Raw genomic sequence first — 25,983 nt, 5'->3', positions numbered from 1 at the left:
CATAGTGAAATATTAGAGAAAAGAAAGCCGGATGACATTAAAATCAATGGGAAAACAAACTGTGGAAGAAGCATGTGCAATCCAAGATGAAATTATATGCCTCTAGTTTGTAAAGCTTGGCTGAGTGCGTATGTAAGAGCCCTCCAAACTGAGTCATTTTCTTGGTCAGTTGTGTAAGTTTTTTTTTTTTCATCTTCCCCATTGACTGCTGCAGGAAGTCTGATCTAGATGCTGATCGGTGATTGCATCCAGCTGCTAATGTTGAAACATCTGTAGTAGAGGAATGTACTCTGAAAATCTCAGACAATCCACTGGGTTTGTTTTGTAGCTAAGGTGAGGCACTGATTTCTGTCAGCTGTTAATTCCCACAGTAGCATGTCTCACAATTAAAAAGAGGATATCTTTGGCTTATTTTTTTCAACATTATCAGAAAAGCCTCAATTCTGGATTTTTTGTGCGATTTTCTCACACAAAAGACAAACTGGGGCTGCCTGGAGCTGAACCTTTGAGTGGCCAGCACATATGTGATTTTTAGATCCAGAACAGTAGTGATTAAAGGGAGTCCTACTCTTTGTCACCTGTGCCTTGTAGAGGTGTGTGTGTCTGTGTTAGGATTTGTATCCCAGTAGACAGACTAGTACATTGATTATCTTGGACAAAGTCATGGTAAAATGCTGCAAATCACAAATGTGCTTGCGCAAGAAATGCTCACTGCCTGCTCCCCAGATTAATTTCTGCAATATTTTTGAGTAACATCTGCATGTGTCTGAAGAGTAGTTCTCTTTTTTTCCCCTGAAGATTTATTGGGGAAGAAAACCAAAATTCTGATGTAACCCCTCCCAGTTTTGTCAGCCCAGATTTTGTAAAAGAAAAAATTCTTTGTTGGCTGAGTATGTCTATGATGGAAGGTTGAAGAAACCTGCATTTTATTTGGCCTCATGTCAGTGTAATTTATTTACCCTTGAGTTTTCAATGCAGTATAGAAAAACGGGGACTGCTGTGGTAGATGCTAGCATTTTGCGCTTCTTTAATAGAGTGGTCTTCCTTTGGGCTTTCCATACAGATATAATTGCTGCTTGTTTTTAAGCTCTCAGTGAAAGGCAGATAATTCTTTGTACTTGTATACTTCTTTCACCTCTTCAAATATCAAAACTCGTAGAGGTCATGGCAGCAGTGACAAACCCAGGCTGGTACTAATTACCCCCAAGAACCTATTATTTTTCTTCTGTGACTCCTGGCTTTTTTTTCAAAAGCAAAGCAGCTTATAAATCAGTCAGGTGCGAGCAAGTAAAGCAATGGAAAATAATGTTGTATTTGAGCAGTTGTGTTGCCATCATGCTGGTAGCTGACAATAGCAATTTTTCATTGCAGAAATAACAATGTTTGCTATCTATTATTTAAAAAATTGGAAAGAAAAGAACCTTACAGTTATAAAATCTGACCAGATTGCCAGATGCAGGGCTGTGCTGAAAATGTGTACGTTTGCCTGCTGTTTAGGATCAGCCATTCTAGCCACAAAGTTGCTGAGAAGTTAATGCAAAGGCACAGCTTGTGCCTGAATGAGGCTATATTAGAATATCTTTAAGAGGAACTGTATTTCAGGTGAATCTCCATTACTTTCATATGAAATATATTAACTTTGTTGATTATTGTGTAGATAAGAGTATGTCCTGATGAATGTGAATAAAGTGGTTAGTTTGAATTCAGAAACCAGGGTTCCACACGAGGCAAGAATACACCATTACCACATAATTGCGTTCCTCCTGATAGATGAGGAGGCTGAAATATGGTTACCTAATGCAGTTAGATTTTTTCTCGTTTACTACACAAGAGAGGGAAAGACATTTTATACAATTCATGGCTTTAAAAATGAAATCTATGCTGGATAATTCCAGATGAGGGACTGAATAGGCTTATGGCTTTGGACACTTGTTTCTAATATCTTTTGTATCTTTAGTGCAAAGTTATAGCAATGCACTCCTAGATCTGTGTCTGCTGTAGCCACCTTCCTGGATGCAGAAAGGTGGTGAAAAACATTCATAAACATTGAATTTTTAATGAATTATTCTAAGCATGGCTTCTGAATCTTGATGATCTATTAAGGACACTGGAAATTATGAATTATGTGAAGACCTGCATACCACTTTGCTTATAAATGCAAAGCCATCAATTTGTTCTGCACCATATTGTAGAAATAGCTACAAACTAGCAAAGCCTTACCAGCTTTTCGTCTGATAAGATTTCTTGGGTTTTTGTTTTAGACGCTGAAAAATCTTGCTTTTTACAAAGAAAACCTTGCTTTGAAGAACTTCCTTGAAACCAATAAATGTTTTGAATGAACAGAATAAGGAGAAAATGGACAATCTTTTGGGAGGCCATTGAATTAAATGCGCAAACTTCCAAGAGCTCAGATTTGCTGAAGTTAAACAATGTTCTTTGTTATTTATACCACAATACATGTTGTAACTGCAGTCTACAAAAGCCTCAACTCAAAGATACCGTTGCTGGGGAATGAGGAGAAGATAAGATGATTGGTGTTTGTTCTTCAGCAAGGATAACTGTTTCTTTCTCATTAAACCACTGCAAACACTGGGTCTGCCATTGAGAAAATGATCATGACTGTATCATGCCAAAATAGTGCGCTTTTGCGGCCCATTCTCCATCTCTTCAAGGTTTTTAAGAGCTCAGACCTTCCTGTTTTTCAGTTTATAGATAATTTTGCAAATCTTTATGAAAGTTCTTACCAATGTGAGAAAAGAGAGGGATCTTCTGAGCCTGATACCAAGTAGGAAAGAGAATGACCTTTTCGTTACCAATAGCTGAAAACTTCGATTTTTGGTGTCAGATTTCAGTTTTTCAAATGCTGTTTTCAACAAGTTTTGACATCTGTTACGTTTATTTGTCATGAGTCGTTGTTTTCAAAAAGAGAGTGAAATCAGGCATTTGCCAAAAGGTCACCAATGTAAATGTCGATAATTGCTTCTTAAAGTTCTGAAAGAGTTTTTGGCACTGGTGAAGTTAAGGTCACCAGAAGACACCGGTTGCAATGTTTTAACAAGGGTACTATGAGTCAAATTGATGTGTACCATGGTAGATGCATCAGACTAACGACTGATAGCTGGCACTCACAAGGTGGGATCGGTATGTCAGTTCTTACTTTACCAAGCAAACAAGAAATAGTTCAAGATATAAGAATATAATGATTTTAATAAGTAAAGTCTCAAAAAAAAAGTAAAGCAAAAAATAATGTAAGCAATTTAGAGATGATGTTAGAAAGCACTCTGCTGTTAAATCTCATGACTTTTAGCTGATGCACCCTTTCAACACCTGTCATGCCCTCTTTGAATTTTACCGTGGCAAGATCAGTAAAAGAAAACAATCTTCTTGGAGCTTATTATTAAAGATTGTATTTTAAAATAAGCAATACATTAGATTTTTGTCTTGAGTTACTTGGTGGTAAAATAATATGGCATGACTGATAGACTGGTTTCAATTATGCAATGCAAATATCATGGACAGTATATTTTTAGAGGCAGTGAAAATGCAAAAGAAGATAAATGTGTTATGAAAATGAATACTTAATAAAAACTTTTGTGGTTCTTCTGTTTTGGTTTGCAAGACAGTTTGTACATTCTTGTTTTCTAAACGGATCAACCATGAACATGTAATAACCCAGATTAACTCAGCAGACACAAAAAAATAGATTTTCTTGCTTCAAGCTACATCTGGTATTAGTCATGTGGTTAACTGTTGACAGCGCGATGAGGTACGAATTAATACTACCCATTTGTTCTGTATTCAGAGTCTTGTTTCCATTACAGTAGTTTATTATATAACAATACAAAAAGTATTTTACATCGTTAATTGACAAGGCTCTGGCATTTTTATTTGCCCTTGCAAAACAGTATGTAATTCAATGTTGGAAAGTATAGCAAAGACAACAAATGCAGTATTCTGCACTCTTAAAGACATTTGTCACCTTCTTCAGCCTGTTGTATAATTTGTAAAGGGCAGAGATATATGTCACTAGCTGCATTGATAAACTTGATAGCGATGTATGAAATTACTGTAGTACTTATGAAAAATAATAGAGGTATTGCAGCTTTGTAAAATTGGAGATTTTTTTCTGTGATAAGGGTTGAATGTTTAAGGGGTGAAAAGAACAGAGGTTGCCACGGTATAGTGCATAGGCGAGCAATTAAGAACACCATTCTTTACAGCTTTCATGAAACTGTTTTACATTTCTCTTGGATATACAAATGTTCTTCACACATTTCAATGACTGCTAAAATGTACCATTTCATATTAAGGTGAGTATTGGTTCATAACATAGATGGGTTTTGGGAAGGGAGATGTTAAAGTGAACATTCTGCCATCTAGAACTTCAACTGAAGCTGGGTTCTGTATCTGCCTCCACTATGGAGCCTCTGGCACTGGGAGTTATCACTGAGGCTCTGAGTCCCTTTTTTATCTGCAGGAAGGTAGCTGAAGAAGCAGATTGGTCTTAATATGGTCTCTGCTATGTATAATTTATCATGTTGCACTGTAATCTATCATGGATTTTTGGGTCATATTACTGGGGGGTATATATACCTAATGCATATGTAGGCTGACATGTAGTATACAGTTGTAAAGTATTAGTGTTATTACTAATGAAAAAATAGGTACAAAAATGTAAGATTGTTTCTACTTTTGACTACTGCTATGCATGGGGAAAAAATAGGGTTTTTGCCATCAGTGTGAAAATAAGGCAGTGTTTTCATCATCCAAAGAGGAATTAGATAAAGGCTTAAAAAGTGGAACTGCTACTTGGCTAGTCACAGTGCTTAAAGCCATTATGGGATCTGTTAATTTTTCTTATGGTAAGAGTTTGTAATCTTTCACAGGTCATGTGTCATATTACACTGTTCTTTCTCAAATGGAGGTAGAGCTTAGCAGGACCCAAGAAGAAGTTGTGTAAACTCAGCAGACCCAGAAGCTGAGAACCAGCTGCCTCTCTTGGGTGACACCCTTGAGATGCTGGATCCCCCTGCTTCTGATCTGCAGCCAGTCTTAATGAATGTCATCAAAAATCTCCTGCCATAGTATTTTTGCACCTGCACTTGTCCTTAAGCAACTCCAGGGAGTGCTGCAACACTCAAGTCTTCCATAAACAGTTGTGGAGAAGGAGTAGGGCCCTTCGGGTCCACCCTTTGCTTCTGTTGCCTGTATAAGATATCAGAACAGACTCGGAAAACCACAAAGCACAACAAGAAGTTACTTAACGGAAGGGCATGTGTCTTTACCTCCATGAGTAAAAGGGAAAGCTGTAAGAAAGGAAATATCCACATTCAGTGGTGTACGGTCTGTACCGTCAAAGTCATGTTAAAACATAGTCATGTACTTGAGTAGGAGTCAAGCGCAGGACTTTTCTGTACATGGTGCCTCCCCTATCAGATCTTTACACCATACCTTAAGCTCTTTTCTAATGTTGTTAGTGTTCTGTTGATCTGTGGTTAATTTTTCATCAATTTTGGTCTCATTTATGAACTGTCCATGGACAGATTGTGATTTTAAAGAATATGTTTATTGTTCATAACTGCAAAAATTACTTGTTCATTAACTAGTAGTTGATGTGATCTGAAGTTTAAGGCTGCAATTAGTTGCCTGATTTTTGACTCCCCTTATTTGTGTTCTGCTTGGAACAGAAAACAGCTGTTGCTCTCCTCCCAAAGCAAATGTATTTTGTAATTACAGGAATTTTATCGGTGTATGTAAAACCCATTTTCCATAAATAATCAGAAAAAAATCTATGTTCTTGGTGTGCTCGTAAAAATTAGATAAGGAGGGCTATGGAAATTATGATGGAAAGTTCAACTTAGAAGTAGATGAATGGGTTTTTAATTTTATTTATTTTTCACTCTGTGCACATGCTCCAGTGGGTGTTTCTCTAAGTGTAAGCCCGCTTGACCTGTGATTTCTGTTTCACAGCTGGATATCATCAGATATTTTTCTCCCCTGTTTCCACTTTAAGAAATGATGCTGTGGTGTAATAAAAGGCTTGTGCTATTTTGAACTAAGTGCAGTCTAATAACAGCTTCCACTCAGCAGATGACGCTTTAATATCCTTTTAAAAATGACATCTGAAGCCGTTGTTTGTAGCTGGAATAAATGAGGAGGGCTCTTCTGTTATTTCTTTCCCTGTGAGTTTTTGTCTGCTGGTCAGAAAAATGACGATGTTCACAGGTGCCTGTTTTGAATAGCTGTCTGGAGGCCCAGCTGTGTAGCGGTGATCTGGATTAGAGCCACGTTTTCTCTGCTTGCGTGTCAGCATGGTTCATCTAGATGGAAAGAAAAGCCTTGAGCTGCTGGGACGAGACAAAAGAGTGTGCTGTCAATGACTAGCTCAGAGCAGCTCTGAGCTGAGGGACTGGCTCTTCCCTCCTAACTCTGGCTCCTCCCCAGCTGTTAGAGGACTGGACTGAAGCCAGGTGAGCATTTAGTTTTGGAAGCAGTGATGGAGTAATGATTTTAGCATGAGTTGGAATGTTTTGAGAAAATTGTTGTCAAATAAGCCATTATTCTTAGCAAACTTTACAAGGCGAATGAACAAAGTGACTGATGTGTTTGGGAAAAAGCAGAATTGGCTCAACAGATGACTGATGCTGGTGACCACTAAGCTGAATACCTGCATGCACCAAGTGCATTTGCACTTGGGCAGACTGGAGGGATGATTGTGTGAAACTATGGTGACTCACGGTAGTTCTTTTGGGAAGGAGTTGTGCTTAGGTAGGTACAAGAATAGTGTATTGGTTGCATGTTTCTCCATCATGGACAGTGGCATATTTGAGTGTAATTCTTGACTAGCTTGCTTTTTTTGTGATGCTTTTTTTTCACTGCATGGAACAAGTGTGGGATTCGCCTGTCCAATGTACTAGTTGTCCTTGACTCCCTTCCTAATCAGTGGAAACTTAAGGAAGGTGTCTTAAAAGAGATCATATACATCATGCTCTGCAATTATTCCAGTGTCTCCATGGACTATAACGGCAGCCTAGTTTCTAAGCATGCAGATGTTTGCTTTGAAATCTAACCTGACAAGAAATAGTGGGAATGCACCTTCAGATGGTGTTATTAGCTTCTCAGGGCTCTTATGTGCTTCATGCTTGGTTTTGAAGGAGGATATAAGCTAGAAAATGCTAATGGTTTTCTTAATGAGACTGAAGGGAGAGTGAAAGCTGATGGGAAAGAAAATATACCAGATTTTAGTCTGGTTTTGCCTTTACCTTGACATACTGTGAAATAATCTGAATTGGATGGAGAAATAGCTAACTGTAATTTAGAAAAAGCAGATGAGGCAGCTGAGATTATGCATCTGTGATTTTCAGCACTGAGAAATATTTACGAGAAATCAAAAGATAATCTGATTATTTGGGTCAGAATTTTGGAGTACTTCCTGCTTCCCTGCACATGTTCTAGTACAAGGATTAAAATTTTAGATGTAAAATTTTAAATACTAATGAGTATAGTGACACAAAAACATGTGATATGGATAAATGCTTCCCCCAGAAACATACTATCTCCTATCATGAGAAGCCCAAGAAGATGAAGGGCTTTCACTAGTATACCAACTTGACGAAAAGTTTGAAACTTTATCCATAAGTAAGATGTTTTGTTTTGAGGTTTACATTTCACTTACAGGAACACAAGCCTGATCTGTTTGACTGTAAGGGATAGGTACATAATGATTCGTGCTACTTGTAGTCAACTTATGTCACTTGACAGGTACGTGTGTGGTCTGGTAGAGAGTAAACATGTGTAAGGCCAGAGTGTCGCCTAGTATGTTGTCTGGCCAATTGTATTCTTACCTAGGTGGTACTTTAACTGTGCAGCTGGCAGGAATTGTCACACATTAACCCTGTTAATTTCAGAACCATACTTTTATTTTTTTTGCCTTTCCTCCATTTTCTAGTTCTTGTGCTTTAAATATGAGGTGTCTTGTGGATATATGTTTTTTTTCAAAAGTTAAAAGTGATTTTCTAAAGATAATGCTCTAAATTCAGATACTACTTTGAACCAGAGGGGAGAATTAATATTAAAGATATCATGGGTTAACCCTGGTGGGCAGCTAAGCATCACACAGCTACTCCTCCCCCCACACTCCACCCCAGTGGGGCAGGGAAGGAGGAAAGGAAGAATAAAAACAAGAAAACTTGGGGGTCAAGATTAAACAAATTAAAAAAATGCTTAAAAAGTGAAGGATAAGTGGAAAGAGAGAGAAGAAAAACAAGAGATGCAAAGGCAAATCACTCTTCACTTCCTGTGGGTAGACCAATGCCTAGTCAGTTCCCAAGCAAAAAGATTACTAACCTCCCAAAACCATGCTCTTTTCCCTTTCATTGCTGAGCATGATGTTATATGGTGTGGAATATCTCTTTGATTAGTTCGGGTCATCTACCTGGTTGTGTCCCCTCCCAGCTTGTTGCACACCCACCAGTCTATTCACTGGAGGGGCAGAGTGAGAAACAGAGAGGGTTTTGACATTGTGTAAACACTGTTCAGCAAAAGCTAGAACATTAGTGTGTTATCAGTACTGTTTTGGTCAAAATTTTAAAACACAGCACCATATGAGCTGCTATGGAGAAAGTTAACTCTATCCTACCGAGGCCCAGTACAATTTCCACCCTTTATTCCATACCATTTACATCCTACTCAGGAGCTACAACATCCAGTACATCCTGAGTAACCACCAGCCCCCTTCCTATCCTTTAGTTTATACACAGACATCTAGTCTATGGGTTGTCCCTATGAAATGTCCACAACATGTCCACTGAGTTTATTTAGTCCATGATTTGGGTTCTCTCTGTTATGATGGTCTCCTGGTTATGAACAGGAGAAGTGTGTTGTGTTGAGTTACTGGACACCAAAATCGGCTCAGGTTAAGTCACTGCTGCACTTGTTCAGCTTTTGCAAGGCTCTTTCTCTGTTGTTTTATGTGATTCCTGCTGTGGTACTTCCTAAAATAAGACAACTCAAATCATGGATTATTTTCCGCCAAGGTTAAATCTCCTTGAAAATTTAACCGTTTGATTTCTCCGTCCTCCTGCATTACCCACCAAGTGTACTGCGTCTTTGAGCAAAAGGAATCCCACAAACAAGTTTGCCTTTTCCCAAGGGAGAAGCAAACCATCCTGTCTTTCCCAGGCAGTTCCCCACATGCATTACAGGGACCTTACCTCCTTCTACGATATGCAGGTGTTTTGTTTGTCCGGGCCAGTTACCTGATCCTCTGGTATTAACTAGCCAAGTGGCTTCTGCTAAATTTGTATCCCGCTGCTTATACTTCCCAGTGCCCATCCCTTTCAGGATGGCCTTTAACAGTCCATTGCATCCTTTAGTCTTTCCCGAGGCTAGTGTGTGATAAAGAATGTGGTGCACCCAATCAGCACCGTGTTCCTTGGCCCAAGTGCTAATGAGGTTGTTTTGGAAATGTGTCCCATCATCTGACTCAGTTCTTTCTGTGGTGCCATGTTGCCACAGAACTTGCTTTCCAAGGCTCAGGATGGCGTTTCAGGCAGTGCTTGGGGTTACAGGGTATGTTTCCAACCATCCAGTTGTTACTCCTCCCACGGTAAGCAGATTAGTCCACTCCTTGGTCTTGAGCCCAAATGTACATTCCTTCTCTCCCTGGATGTCCTCACATTACATGCGCCTGTCGAGCTATAAATGGTTTGCTTGTATGTTCCCAGCATTGGAGCAATCGGGTAGAAATTCACTCACCTGACTGATGGGTGAAATCTTCTTGCCTGTTACGGAACTTGGTCATGGATAGGGACTGGGTAGTTTTTGCCTCTTTTATGATTTATGTCTTTTTCCTCTCCTGTCCCACCGTAGAATAGGCTGCCTCTTCTGATACTTCCTCTTTCCCGCTTGCAGGAGGAGCTGCTTCTGCACTTACTGAGTTGACCTCTGCTTCCACTGTTTCTTCTTGATTACAGGAGTTAAGCGAGAGAACAGGCTTCTGTAGCAATTCTGTTCCTGTAACTTGTTCGAGGTACTGGCTGTTCCGCTTCATTAGAGATGTGTCTAACAAAATTGCAGCGTGTGATGCCTCAAATGAAATAACAATTCTATCTAATGTCCTTGCTGCTGAACTGAAGATTTGTTGCATGCATGAACTGAAGATATTTTCTACTGATAAAATTTTCCAGTTTTAGAGTCCTTATGAAATATTTATTTTCCTGAAAAAAATACGTTATGTCACACAGGTTTGGAAGCACTTAGTCTTTTACGAAATTCAATATTCAGACCCATTCTACTTCAAAGTAATACTCCAATATGAATTACTTAGGGTGATTTTTGGAAGAAGTGTATTTTTTGTTTTTCTTAAAGAAGAATCACTGCTGAACAGTAGTGAATTGTTCAGTGTAATGCCCTTGTATCAAGATCCGCTTAGGATGTTTAGTGCAATTAAATTCTTTGAGCTGCTGAGCTGTCTTGTGCTTTTGTACAATTTCTTCTTTCAATACACTGTTAAGCTGTGTGGTTTTTTCTCTACTGACTATTTGAAAGCAAATACCTGTTTGTGCATGGAAAGTCCACCGCCACCTGTTGTGGCATTTCAAGTGGGAGGTAAAGAGCAATGCTGAGCAGGAAATAAGTGACAACTGTGAGAGTTCATTGGGGATTGAAGTGGAGGTATTTGATGATGCAGCATCAGTAGCCAATTTGTAAACTTGGTGCAACTGAGGTTTTCTCCATGCAGCTAGTGCTTTGTTCAGTCAGAATAGTCCAGGACAGAAAACAACTGTTTTGTAACAATAAGAACGCAAAATTTAGCCTTCATGGACATTGTTCAGGGTCCTTTAATTTTGTTATCTCTGACCCTGCTTACTTGAAGATGTCAAGGAACATGTCAAGCCCCCTTTCCTTCTGTTGTTAGATTAATTTACACTCAGACTATTTATCTTGAAAGAAGCTGGAGGCGCTATAGAAATCTTGGAACAAGGAAGCTCAGTAATCTTGTACAAATGTTGCTATGGCATTCCTTAGGCTCTCAGTGATATTGCTTCGAATATAAATGGGATAGGACTTGATCAACGAGGGCAGTTGTGATGTGGGTTTTGCTATTCTTCATTTCCAAATAGTGCTGAAAACACACCTGGCTTTGCAGAAGCATAGAAATATGTTTACTGATAAGTTGTGATGTTTGCTATTGGCTACAGTTCTGCAAATGAGATCCCCATTCTTCAAAGGAGAGCAAACCAGTTTTCTTCTCATTCATACGGATTGTTGCTTTTGGAGTTGTGTAGGGGCCAGTGCTTTGAGTTTCAGAAGAAAAGGAGTCTTGGCAGTGAGAAATGTCCACTAAAAAGCTCCAGCACTAGCTGCAGCGTATGTCAGCTCAATTGCCTTCCTTTAAAACCAGTTAGATGGAAACGATACCAGTGTACTCTGCAGGAGAACAGTGCTGAGCAAAGCTGTCTGCAAAAATGAGATAAATGAGCTTGTTCTCAGGTGCATGTAGGTAAGGTTAAACTGTTTCTGATATTCAGGCTGGCTAATTGAAAGTTACTGTGGTATAATTATGTTGCACTGTATTGTTTTAATGGCTTACTGATCTACAGATTGAAAAAGCATCTTTTTATTTGTGATTCATTTACCATAGGAATAAAGGCTATGGACTAATGTTGTATAATTATAATTACAGGGAAAATTGCTGTGTTAGAATTACCTAAGTTCTTTCCAGGGAATGTTTAGTGAGAAACGATTATCTTCCTGCTTGGCCAGATTAATACAGTTCAGTCCCTTGCTGCTTTATGGTATTAAAAGTAGGAGTTTTTCAACAACATTATGTGGGCTGTTTACAGGGAGGCTTTTTTACTGCTGTTCCCGCTAGAACACCGCCTCCTTTATCTGGATCTGAAAGTGATGATTTAAACAGCAATAAAACATTACTGTTGAGGAATTCCATTCTAGGTTTGTGGTTTAGCTGTAATTTTGTTTTTCCTGTTGCTGAATTTGAGGGTTAGGATTTTTCAGTGCATTCAGTGATTTGGCTGGAGGAGGAACTCGGTTCCTATGGGAACGCTACGTTTCGTTAGACCTAAGTTTAGCAGAACATCGCTGCAGCTTAGCAGTAACCACTTCCACATTGGTTTGCCAGTAGAACAGTTAATATCCATACTCATCTAGATTTGAATATGCATTTTGAAATAGATTAATAATAGTAGGATTAATATGTTTGGTTTAATAGTAGGATTAATTCTTAAAGGGTTAAGGGCCAGTTCATTGCTGTAGAGTCTGATGGAAAGGAGCACGTTGGGTTTGGTTTTTTTTTTGCAAATTGGTAGGAGTTTTGCTGGGTGCCAAAATGCTAGAGAAAGTGTCTTTGTGGTTTTGTACGCACTTGTTTTGCTGTTGAGACTTAGTTATTCAAGAGAGTTGGCTCTAAGCAAAGCCCTAGGCAAACTGCAAATTCTACTGCTGCTCATGAAAGTTTCTGTCTTTTAAGTGGCTCCCATGCATCATTTTGCTTACTTTAAAGCTGGCAGCACAGTATGTCTATCCAAAAACAAAGCTTGCATCTGCATTTTGGGAAAAACCAAACTGATAGCACTTGTAGAGAGTAGACAATGGTATCAGTTGGTAACACCCACCACAGCAGTACTTCATATAATGTTAGGATGAACAGACTTGTAAAACAAATATTGTGAGAAGTCTGGCAGATGCTTTGAAAATATAGAATCATAGAAAAGTTTGGGTTGGAAGGGACCTTTAAAGGTACTCTAGGACAACCCTCCTGCAATGAGCAGGGACATGTGCAACTAGATCAGGTTGCTCAGAGCCCCGTCCAACCTGACCTTGAATGTTTCCAGGGATGGGGCATCTACCACGTCTCTGGGCAACCTGTTGCAGTGTTTCATCACCCTCATGATAAAACATTTCTTCCTTATATCTAGCCTTAATTTACCCTCTTTTAGTTTAAAACCATTGCCCTTTGTCCTATCACAACAGGCCCTGCTAAATAGTTTGTCTCCATCTTTCTCATAAGCCCCCTTTAAGTACGGAAAGGCTGAAGTAGGATCTTCCTGGATCCTTCTGTTCTCCAGGCTGAACCACCCCAGCTCTCTCAGCCTGTCTTCATAGCAGAGGTGCTCCAGCCCCCTGATCATCTTCATGGCCTTCCTCTGGACTGACTCCAACAGATCCATGTCTTTCCTGTGCTGAGGACTTCAGAGCTGAATGCAGTATTCCAGGTGGGGTCTCACGAAAGCAGAGTAGAGGGGCAGAATCACCTCCCTCAACCTGCTGGCCACACTTCTTTGGATTCAGCCCAGGATACGGTTGGCTTTTTGGGCTGCAAGTGGATATTACTGGCTCATGTCTAGCTTTCCATCCACGAGTACCACCAAATCCTCCTCTGCAGGGCTGCCCTTAGTCCCTTCATCCCCCAGCCGGTACTGATACTGGAGGTTGCCCCCACCCATGTACAGGACCTTGCACTTGGCCTTGTTGAACTTCATAAGATTCACATAGGCCCACTTCTTGAGCTTGTCCAGGTCCCTCTGGATGGCATCCTGTCCTTCAGGTGTGTCAACTGCACCACTCAGCCTGGTGTCATCAGCAAACTTGCTGAGAGTGCACTCAATCCCACTGTCTTTTTCATTGATTAAGATATAAACCAGTACTGGTCCTGATATGGACCCCTGAGGGACACCACTTGTCACCGATCTCCATCTGGACATTGAGCCATTGACCACTACCCTCTGGATGTGACCATCCAAACAATTCCTCATCCACTCATCAAATCCATATCTCTCCAATTTAGAGAGAAGGATGTTGTTGTGGACTGTGTCAAAGGCCTTACAGAAGTCCAGATAGATAACATCCATAGTTCTTCTCTTGTCCACTCATGTAGTCACTCCATCATAGAAAGCCACTAGGTTGGTCAGGCAGGACTTTTCCTTTGTGAAGCCATGCTGGCTGTCTCAAATCACCTCCCTGTCCTCCAAAGAAGAAGAACCTAGCTACCTATGAGCAAGTACAAAGCCTGCTTTTCTTCTGTCAAGGACCGTGTTACCTTTTTGCAGTACCTGGATTGATGATGTGTGGTCACAGATGAGTTGATAGTGATGAGATTCCATAGGTGACAGTAAGCCAGGTGCACAGGCATTGCCAGGAGCAAAAGTTTGCCTCTCACTGGCAAGGAAACTATTTTCAGGTGTCCATGTATTTTTCTGTGTTTAAGACTGGAGTCAGTGCCCTGTGTTTATTCTGAAAGGTCAGCTTCTTTAGGACACGTAAGTGCTATCACTCTCTTAAGAACGTTCCTGGTTTTGTATGTACAAGGAACATGCCAATTTCTTTTTGTGTGGCTGAGCTGAACTCAAATGTCTGGTCTATTGTTAAATGGAATTATTTATTTCCTGACATTCTTTTCTGCTATGAAATGTGCATTTTCCCAGGCATCAAAGACCTTTGACGAGGTCATTGTTTTAATGAGAAACTGTGGAAGGAAGAAACAGTAGGTGTGAAAATGAAGTTTAAAGTAGTCACAGGAGTATAGAGAATTCTTAAATCTGTTTTACCTCCTCACCTTTATGGACTTATTTGCAGCATATCTCAAAAGTATGATTTCAAGTTGTCAGGATATGCAAGTTTATGTGACAAATTTCTTTCAGTGAGCTTTGCAGGAACTGTGCAGAGCTTAAAATTGGCAAACTGTGTGTTGAATGTAGGCAGGGGTTTGATCTTCGGGTGAAAAATACAAACTTGATGCATTTGCAGGGGAATGAAGTGAGATGAAAGCAAGATGTAACGAGTCCCACCTCCATTTTGTGTCTAATTTCTGGTATTGTGGTGTGGTTCACTTGCTGTGCAATGCTGCACAAGCTTTCACTTCTGATAGCCTGTTATCAGGGCTCTGTTGGAGCACGTTAGGGGTCTCACATGGCCTGTGTACTGAGGTTTACTTTTTGTGGAAATGGAGAGAAGGTGGATAGTTGCAGAATTAGTTTGGAACTCGGTTCCCCTTATCCTGGGAACTGTGTTGCAATCTTCAGTAACACAAACGGAACTGGAATTTATATCAAAGCTTGCATGAACTCTCTGGGAGCAGAGCCTCTTGCATGTGCTCAGGACTGAGGTACAGGATGTCTTTTATACTATGAATTCAAGATGGTAGTTCATATATTCCTTCTTTGCAAATGAGCAGCTCAGGTCTGTCACTCATGTATCTCCTTCAGGCTGTTGCAATTACGTGTATATTCTGAGATAATTGCTCAGCTCTTACTTTGTGCTTTGTTTTCTGTCCCTGAGTTCAGTGTGAGCAGCATTTTCCTTTCCTGACTGACATACAGTCAGGCACAGAGGAAAGAGCAGAAAGAAGTTCAGGGCATCCTTCCGCTGTCATGCTCTGGCAGACCGGGTGCTCCATTGTCCAAGTAATCTCCAAAGACTGAGCTTTTCTGGAGCTCCACTTTCTCTGAAAAAACAGGCCACTTGCTGGCCAGGTTTCCTAAGGAATTAAGTTGTGTGTAGACGTACTTTGTGTGTGTGTAGCTCAAACAGTGGAGGTTTCACAAGGAGGGTTTTTTTTCAGTGTCCTACTTGCAGGTTAAGAATCAGGGTCCTCGTAAGCAGTGTGGGTTGTATCTATAGCCCATCTCTGAGCCCAGGAGACTCATGCTGTATTCCCAGTTCTGCCGTGAGCTATGCTGCTACGGGCAGATTGTGATTCTGTGTTATGGTTGAGTTTTCTCACCTAGAAAACAATGAGGATGTTAGCTTCCTTTGCAAATTAATGAATTAAAGGTATTAGATGACACAGAGGTGTTACTAACAATTTTTGTTTTGCCTGTATCCATTAGTATAAAATACAAACCACTGAACTGTTTGCATATAGAAGTCAGTGTCTGAAATAGCAGTCTTGCGTGCTTTTCTTGTGTTACCATCCCTTATTTAGAAATTAGTTGTTTTATTTTAGCTAGCATTTAATAGTTGCTCTCTGACTTTGAAACCAAAACTATACATTTATCCATGCTGGTTTTATTTGTTTAGTCATTTTTCACTGGTATCTGGTCTCTCACTGTCACTGCACAGATACTTACTTGTGTGAGTTTTTGAGTGCAGATATTGTGAAATGATACAGAAAATATGCCTCATTTGTCTGGCTCTTTTATAGCAGAAAGTGTAAAGGCAAGGCTTTCTGTACTTTGTGTAACCTGCTACCTACAGTTTGAGCAGCACATCAAACAGAATTGAGAATGAGAAACATACAGCTACTGTGGGCTTCATTTTAAGACAAGGTAATCAATAAAATAATACAGGGATTGTTGTTATATACTTGGAAGTTTTTGGACATCTAAACTGGATGCCAACTATTTGTATGTGACATATATGGTCCCTGTTAAGGTAGTCATCAGAGACTGTATTGTCTTTTATTACACAGTATTTTTGTGAGGTTGGATAATGCTACTTTAGCCTCATTTTACAGAGGGACAAATAAGGAATTGAGATGTCTGCCTGATGAGGACATGCAAATCGTGTTGGCAACACCTCTCCTTCATGAGCATCTGCATGACAAACTGGCACAGTTCCTTGTGGTGCTCCAGCATCGTGCTGTACAGCATGATGGTTCAGAAACTGATTCTTGAAGAGTACATATGCTTGAGGAGGAATGCAGCAGAGTGTAGAAACCTTGTCATCTGTGCCAAGTTAAACCACCCTGCCTTTTTGGTTATGACCTGAATTCCCAAAAACTTTTGGAATTATTGTAGCTGAAATCACAAATAATATGCATGATTTCAAGGGCTTTTAGTGACTGTCTTTAGGGATTTCACTAGTTTTAAAAATCTGTCTCTAAACAACTGATGTAGATCTTGTAAGGGCTCATGTCCCTGCAGACCCACACTACACACTTCAGCTCTGCTCATAAAATAGAACTAAGTGCAAAATATTAAAAAAACGAATATGTCCCAAACAACCCTTCACACAAGAGAGAAGAAAGAGGAAAAGTGAGAAAATACATCTAGACTACTCTTATCTTCATTAGCTGTAATAGCATAGTTTCCTAAATTGAAAGGCACAATATAGAAAAAAGGTACATTTTTAATTAATGCTCTTTCTCTTCCATATACAGTTTCATTCTCTTTCCAAATACTATTTTGTGCTTGAGCTTTATTCTCAAGGTTTGGGAATTGGAGGTGTCTTCTTTTAGGTCACAGCACTAAAGTCTGTTTTAAAAATTACTCTGCTTTCTTTCAGCTTTCAGTGAATAACAAACGGCCGTTCTTTCCTCCTTGCCATTCTCTCTGTTTTCCATCAAATGTCAGTGTTACTACAACAGCTGCTGGTGTTGGACCAGGGCAGAGAGCAGGCATCAGACTTCCTAAAATAGTACCAAATCCTCAGTCCTGTTTGCACTGTTACGTGTTAAGCTCGTTCTGAATCGAGATAGCGGGGTTGCTACTGCAAACCTGGGGACATCTGTTTACCAAGGAGCTTGTTCACAAGCAACTTTGCTGTGTCTCAGGAGCTTACGCAGAAATGAGCTGCCGTCATAACCATGGTCTCTCAGCTGCTCTATCATCAAAGTTGTAATTCAAGTCAACTTGAGAAACTGAGCAGCAATGATTTAGAAGCAGTGAGTCGCAGATGGCCCTATTCTTTCGATAAAGAAATGTACCATTTTAAGCCAGAAATGCAAAGTCTCTGGTGTGTGTGTTAATTAACGTAGCAGCTTAGTATCTGTTGTGTCAAACTGGTGAAGGGATTTGCCTCGACTTGGCAACTTCCAGCAGAATTTGTGTTCACCACTAAAATAGCACATATTTCTTCATTGCTACTCTGAAAGCTAGCTGGAAAAGGATTTCTTTGGAGAAGTTTAGCCTTCATCATTTTAGTCTTAGTCTCTGAGTTCATGATTGACTAACATATTCGGACGTAATTTATTGTTCATGCAATAGCATTGTAAATAATTGTTTAGACAAACTATGTTAAAGCCACAGCTCTTGAGCCAGGTCACTGCATAGAGCAGAGTGACACTGCAATGTTGTAATCATCTCTAAGGAGCAAAAAAAGCTTATCTGGAAGATATAGTAGTACATGAATGAGCCTTTGCAAGCCAGACATTTGCAAAGTGTCTCAGCATTTGAACTGCAGGATGCCAGTTCCACGTGCTGCTCTGAATGTTCCTGTGCCCTCTGCAGCATGTTCCCTGTATCTCTCTTTCTCTCTCAGCTAGAGAGGTGGGAATTTGTGAGGTGGCTGACAGCATCTGAGAGCCAGTGCAGGCGCTTCAGTGTATTAAGTACATAATTTTCCACACATCATCGCTGATGGTGGTGGCTACTTAGGAGGTGCGGTGTATATAAGACATTGGATCCATATGCTTAAATTTTTGTGAGATTAGGATTTGCCTTCACTTACTCTTTTGATTTGTGTCTAATTCAAGGGAGTTATGGGACTGACTCTTGTAGACATGGCATAGTGATGGCTTCAGAGAATACTTCTCCTCTGAACTGGTGTTCCCTGAAAATGGTCTGAGTTTACAACTAAGAAATTATTAAAATATAGCTCAGGAGTGGAGGAAGGCAAAGCCCACTTGCTAGTAGAAGCTTCTGGCTTGCTAAAATTCCAGAACTACTAAATGTGTGATCTTTGTAACATAGTACCTGGTGTCAGGCTACATTTCCCTCCTTGTTGTACATTTGCTTAATGTAGTGGTTTTTGTTGCTCATCGGAGATGGGTATTAAGTATATAAAGTACTGCTTACATCTACAGTTGCTCTTTATATTTACATTTTCTTGCTATATATTTAGGAAATTAACAACAATTTAGTAATAGTTGTCCATTTTAGGGTTTTTAGTTAGGTTTATTCAAATATTTTTCATATTCCAGACAGCTGTTGATGTGAAGCCAAGGGTGGAGATCTGTAATTATTTCAAAGGACACCAGAATGTGTTTATTATTTTCAACCCAAGTGAGTAAATCTGTCACAATGCCCATTATTTAGTGGCATGAGAGTAAACTATATAATGTTGTCATTGAACCAGTGAGGGCTTTTTTTTTCCCGTTTTTTATCCCCCCACATTCATTTCCTTCTTTATGTTTTGTAGTGCATCATTTTCTTCTGACTGAATTCTATATTGGAGATGCACAACAGCAGATCTGATCTGATTAGGGAGGTAGAAGTGTGTCCATGAGAATGGTCCTCTTGGCAGAAGATATATGATTAAAGGAATGGTGAGATACAGCCACAAATCTGTTTGGAGAGATGAGAAAAGCTCAGAAATATTCCACTGTACTTGTAGGCTCATAGCCGATTATAAAACTAAAGCTTTCCTTTTAATGTGATGGTGAAACCTCAGGAGATAATCATCTTAAGGTTTGGATCCTTATTTGAAGTTCATCCAGACTGTTACACCCTTAAATTCTATAAAATCTGGCTAGATATTACACAAGAATAGACTATTTTTTTGTGAGGTTGTTTGGTACTTCCTGCCTCTACTTCATTTGGAAATGCTGTGAGAACAGCCTTTCTCATCATATGATATTTATAATTATTATTATTTCAGCATTTCTCCTTCCAGACTGGGTGGAGGTTACAAGTATGATCATTCACTTTGAACTCTAATTTAATATATGACTATATGTAAAGAAATTCTTTGGTTGAGCCATCTGGAGGGGGAGGGGGGAAGAGTTTTAAAACATCTTTATTAAAATATACCACAGAATTTGTAGTATCCTGGAACAGTGCCTCTGGATTTCTGTCCAGGATTGTAGAGTAGCAGAAGGAGTGAGTGTCCCTGGTGTATCTATTACCTGATTTACATCAAGACTCATTTATGCTAGAGAGAATTTTCCCTGTATTTTCTGGACACTTAGTGGACTCAAAATAACAAAAATTAACTCATAATGTACGTACCCTGCTGTACCCTTATGTAATTGTATCACTAATCATGAAGCTGATTTATGTAAAACAGGATGTTGAAAGTGCAGTGATTGTTTTGTTTTTTAATTCCTGACCCATCTCATTAAGCAATGGCAAAACATCCCTGACTGCATGTGTGCAGAGTGTCTCTGGGGTGGTCTATCCATGAATGCTGCAGAGGTGGCAAAATTTACTTACTGGAACTGCCGGTGGGTCTACTGGCTGCAGCCAGAGAATGCCTTCAAAAGTTTGTCTTCAGTAGCATGATATATGGTACTCTGCTTTTAGAGAATTGTTTGGGATTTTTTGAAAGAACAATTTTTCTTTGGAAAGTGCTCATTTGTTGAAACTCTTAATGAAGCAATCTATTTGTTTTCTTGGTCTTAAGAAAATTTGGAGGAGAGAGTTGTATTTTTTTTCATTTGAAAATCAATCATCTCTGCAGTTTTTCTGTGCAGGAATGTTGAGGAAGAAAGAGCAAGAATTTACCACATCCCTCCCTGGGGATGTGGGAAACTACAGATGAGATTCCAGCCCCCACTTAGACTGAGCAATAGGCAACTGAGTACCCTGAGGTGGGTGAGATGTAATACATCCAGCTGTCTAGTTAAATAATTTGAGTGGGTGCTACACGAAACGTCCCATTAAGGCAAATGTGTGCACTACCATTCTTGATGATAACTGCCTGTTGTCCAGGTTCTTGGTTATAGTTAAATATATATAAATACGTTTTCTCATGGGTAAAATAACTCACAAAATAAAACTTTCCACAGTTTATACAAAAACTAACCACACGATTGTTATTATCTGCTTTAGTGGAAACATAAAATACAGGAGAAAAAGTGTTTGTGCTCTGAAAATGAAGCATTGTTCTAGAATACTGAAAATTGTCTTTCAAGACAAATGTGTTACAGCTCAGAGATTGCTCCACAGAGGAATGAAGTATTTTTTATGTTCTCCGAAAGTATTTTCAATATTATGCAGTATGACCAAGTAGTTGGTTTCTCAATAAAACTTACAATGGTTCTCCTGAGCATATCAAGGGAAGGCGTATCTTTGTATGAATATTGGTACTCAAACTATGTTTAGTTTGTGGTTTTTAGTATTGGCCTACTGAACTGAGTTTAAACTCACAGATACATTAATTTTTCAGCCCACTGATCACAACGCTCATGACCTGGCTCTCAGTGAAGATATCTTTTCTGAGTAGTAACTAACTAGAGTCCTTTTAGCTAGCCTGAAAGATATGAAAATGTGACTCAGCACAGAGAATAACAACCTTCCCACACCTTCTTGTAATCTGAGAGGTGAAGGAACTTGTGCTACTGTACTGCTCTCCAATTACTTGTTATGGAATAAGTGAAAAATGTAATTTCTCATTCATTCCTTTCACAAAGTGTGTAATTTTTATACATTTGTGTTCAGGTACCTCCAGTCAGAGGCCAGTGTGTCTTTGTGATAGGCATTTTCTTATACAGAATGAAAAGGTTTCCTACCCTAGTCTCTATGATTTGAATAGAGAATTGCATAAGGCATAAGAGAATTAAGCATAGGAGAATTGAGTTCGAATTAAATATCTATTAACCCCTACCTCCCTCTTAAAAAAGCCCAACAACTTGCAAACCTATTGATAACTACAGAATGCCCAGGCTGCAGAAACAAGGATTCAATTGCTCCCTTCTGAGGCAGCTGTTACACAGCACCATGCACAGGATTTTTTTTTTTTTTAATGTGAACTTTCTGTTGCAGTATATAAACTCTAAATTACTAAATTACATAAATATTTAAGTTAATTTAGCTTTACTGGCAGACATGTAATTCTCAAATAGCTGAGATTTTTTCTTACCTACATTCCCACAATTATGTGAAAAAACAGTTATAGTGCAGGTAGCTTTTTTTTTTTTTGAGAGAGAGGGTATTAAGGGAAAATTGTAAGAAAACCGAACTGTTAAGATAACATTTTTATTCTATTTTGACTCTTAGGGACTTAGTCTTTCAAATACAATATACTTCCCTAAATATTTTTATCTGGCTGTTTGGCAACATTTAACTAGATTTTTCTAGCTATGTCGTACTTGAAATGCAAAGTCAGTAGGAAATGTTTTTGTTTACATCCTCTAACTTTTACGGAAAAAAAATCTACAGAATTCTTGGAAGAACAGTGAACTTCCTATAGGATCTCAGACTCAGGGAAAAAAAGTTTTTATATCATTAAATCTTTCAGTTTAGGATAATGAAGTCTGCTCAGGTTGTTTTTGTTATTCTGCATGAACAGATGGGCAAATTGAGGTGGGGGTGGCAGCAGGGAGCTGAAACAGCCATCAGTTGGAGAAGCTCGCTCACCAGAGCATGGCACAGAGCTGGGCTGGAGCAGAGCCTGACGCTTTCTGGAGCCCTGCTTGGTGTCTGTGCTAGACGGAGCACTGACCTGTCTGGGCAACTGGATGCTCGCTCAGCTGTCTCTGCATTGTAGTCTGTCGAACCTTGTAGGCATGCCTTGAGATGTATTATTCTTCAGGTCCTCTGGGACTGTCTCTCCCATATTCAGCTAGACATCTTCAGCTTCCAATTTAGTCCAAGGACATAAAGAATGGATTCTACGGGGTTGTAAGGAAGAATGACACTTTTAAAATAACAAACAGCTAATATTTGTATTTTATTTTTAGCTCGTTTCCTGTTGTTTCCCTGCAACTGCCGATGTTGTCGCAAAAGCTTCCTTTCTAGTTGCTTTGCTTAAAATATACATACATTGTGTATGTGTGTGTATGTGTCTGCCTGCCAGAGCATCTGGGTGTGGACTTGTCAGATCGTCCAGTGTATTTGCTTATGAATAAAGCAGCACTGGTTCAGACTTCCTGAGAATGAGAACTGTGAGGAGGTTGCAGAAGGACCTTTCTGTGAGGCTTTTTCTTCTGTGAATGCAGCCCTGAGAACGTAGATGCTCTGCAGCCTGTATTCTCAACCTATGTGCTCGTAGTGTGGGCAGGCAGATGTTTCCCCTGACGGACAGGCAATAGACAGTGGACTTCAGTCTTGACCCAAACCCTGAATGTGTCTCCTCCACTGCTTAACAGCAAAGGATTGAGTCAGCATTAGTCCCCTGTGGTACTTAATGTCAGAATAAGTTGTTCATCAGGAGTTACTGTATTTATACGTACTGAAAGGGACGGTAGGGCCTTCAGATAATAGTGCAGGATGCTCTCCCTGGAGGTGTCATGTGGTTTCTTGCTCTCTCCTTTCTATTTTTAATTTCCCTTTGAAGTGAGTTTATTGAGTCACGCAGGACTGAAAGAAATATTTAAAAATGCAACAGACAATCATTCAGCTTCCTTATTTCTTGCCCTTTTCATGTACTGACCAGATGCTCTTCGTCGTCTTCATTTCCGATCTCCATTCTGCCATGCTCCATTCGCTTCCTGAATTTCTTTGGCTTATGATAACACCAAAAAACCTATCCAATTACTCATTTATGCTTATGGTTTCCTATTTTTTCCTGAGGGGTAACCAATTCTCATAAATTTAAGTTATCCTCAGACAGGTAAATTTCAACATATGCTGTGTTGAAATCAAATGTTAGGCATTACAAGGGGTTCCCAGTCTTTCTTGAACGTTGCAAACACATGTATTTAGGATTTTTTTTTGTTTGTTTTTTCCTGCTGGGCATTTGCTGCTATTGGAAAAAGGATAAAGGTTGTCAAAAGCAAACTTTCTGTGTCTATTTTTCCATTATCATCTGCATGCCTAAGGGTACAACAGAACTGAAATTGTTACACAGTAATGTATGTTGTGGCCCACTCGCAGCATCACATCATTTGCACCACAACATCATGTCCAATGACAGATGAGGCATGAACTATCCATATTTTGCTAAAAATGTTCTGTTCTTGGCACATTTGTGTGTATATTTTTTGAAGATACTGTGGATGTCCCTGGCGAGGGGGTCCTAATTCTACTTAAGTGCTATTAGGAGGTCCTGGCTGTAGTAAAAGCACCCAAAAGACAGGGTTTTGATGACTGTCCATCCAGGATTTCAGGATTTCACATGAAATCTCTCAATTGTATGAATATGTGTGAGCCAGTTCTCCTCCTGGCTCACTGTGTACTGTTTGATACCCACAGCTCCCATTAAAGGTCCTTCAGCAGAGTTATCTACATGAGAGATCCACTCTTATAGATTCTATATGGCACTCTATGTAGTTTTCTTTAAATAGAACACATATGCACATTATGCTTAAACTTCTCTTCATTTTCTTCTTCTCCTAGGTATTACGACAACTTTACCCAGTGCACGGAACATGAAGCCAACAATGCAAGTTGCTTTTGGCCAAATCGCCTCGCAGAGGGCTTTATCACTGGAATTCATAAACAATTCTTTTCAAACTGTACTTCAGAAAAGGTTCACTGGGAAGATCCACCAGATGAAATTCTCATAACTCTGATCTTGATCCCGGTCGTGTTGACGTGTGCAATGATAACACTGGTAGTATGGTGCAGCAAAAGGAGTGATATCCTGGTGTAAGTTGTTCCTCTGGGCTTTCTTTTTCTCCATTTCCTTCTTCCAAATATGGTAAGGAAGGAGGACAAAGAGAGAAATTTGACATAAAGATTTCAGATCTGCTGAAATGGAACCTGAGAGATACTGAGACAGAGACAATGCTCCTGTGAACAAAGAGCTGTCCGCTACTGCTGCCGAAAGTCACTGCTTCTGAGCTTGGCCATCCATGTTGCTGGCGCAAAGCTCTCTACTTCCATCAGGCCTTTCATCATCATGGAATTCACAGGCAGCTCCCAGAGACAGGAGAGTCCCCCCCAGGGAAATGGACCCTTTAGCTGCAAAAAGCGTGAAGTTACTTTCCCATGGGTAAAGCTGGTTGGTAAACTAAGTTTTGTGAAACTGTATATAAGTTTATGTACGCATGGTGTAGCACTGACTTTGGGGGAGATGATATCTCTTGAGTTTTTGTGCAGGACACTTGAGGTGTTCGTCTGTTAACCTTGTGACTTGGAGAGAAGATCGCTGACAAAGGAACTGAACATGGATGTAACTAAGTGGCAGCTTTTGCTAGAAGCCAGTCAAAAACGTCATTGTTAAGAGCTGGAAGTATTGTCCTGGCATAGGAACAATTTATGTGCCCAGTGACTATCCCCGCAGGGAAATAATCATGCCACGTTATAAAATAGTTTATAAAATGCCTTTAAGCATTGCTACTTGGAATTGTACGGCCTACAAACAAACTCTGAGAAGATATACAGGTCTTATTTTACGGAGCTGGAAAATGTGAGAGGAAATTGATTGAGTATAAATATACTAAGGACTAATGAAGAAACTTTCATATGCCAGACTCTTTATTTTTCCTCTTTTATAATTATTATTCTTGATGACTTGTGTTCATTGTATACTCCCCGCTCTCACTTCAATTTGTGCAAGTGATATCCTACAAATAAATATAAAGGTGTCATTTGACTGAGGTGCCTTTCAGAGCATAATTTTGTACATAAATAATTCTTTGTCTCATGAAGAGTGTGGGAACTAAAGGATGAACATCAAAGCTTGGAACAGACATAGGAGGAAAGAGAAAAAATTCTACTCAGAAATCTTATTCTATAAAACTATTCCTATGTAACAGTTTAAATAAAGATATGCCTAAAATAAAACAACTTCTACGTTTGTGTTGTTAACCTCTCTTTTCTGTCATTTCAGAAAATGCCTTTCAGTTGAATGCTCTTGTATTGTAAGTGAGCAACATCTGTTACAAACCACTTCATTTTTCTGTACCTTATGCACACAAATAAAATAGAGGTTGAATGGCCAAATAATGGTGTTTCATATCTCTGCTAGTTAGATTTGTCTCCTTTAAGATTCTGGTCCAGAGTTTGAGATTTAGGTCTGTGTGTATGAGAAGCATTTCCAGGCTTGAATCAAATTAGAAGAGCCCTCTTTGCTGGAGTTGTTTATGTATCAATAGACAAAGTGCACCTGTAGCTGTACTGGTTTGTTTTCACATCCTTTCACAAGGGTTGAAGGCCCCGTCTTGTTTTTTCGTTACCCTAATGTTGGAATGGTTCACTT

The 25,983-nt window shown here is 39.5% G+C and overlaps 1 protein-coding gene across 2 annotated transcripts in view; it reads left to right on the top strand.

The window, feature by feature from the left end:
* RAMP3 (receptor activity modifying protein 3) overlaps window positions 1-24,432 on the top strand; it is a 52,143-nt gene extending 27,711 nt beyond the window's left edge. For both annotated transcript variants that reach the window (XM_086615031.1, XM_086615030.1), the window contains one exon: window positions 24,177-24,432. In XM_086615031.1, the coding sequence (XP_086471157.1) occupies window positions 24,177-24,432 (256 nt within the window). The remainder of the gene's footprint in view (window positions 1-24,176) is intronic.
* Window positions 24,433-25,983: the final 1,551 nt, after the last annotated feature.

This window comes from Tauraco erythrolophus, chromosome 7, assembly GCF_009769465.1.
Source record: "Tauraco erythrolophus isolate bTauEry1 chromosome 7, bTauEry1.pri, whole genome shotgun sequence".
NCBI classification, from domain to species: domain Eukaryota; kingdom Metazoa; phylum Chordata; class Aves; order Musophagiformes; family Musophagidae; genus Tauraco; species Tauraco erythrolophus.
This window is presented reverse-complemented; position numbering and strand designations above follow the sequence as displayed.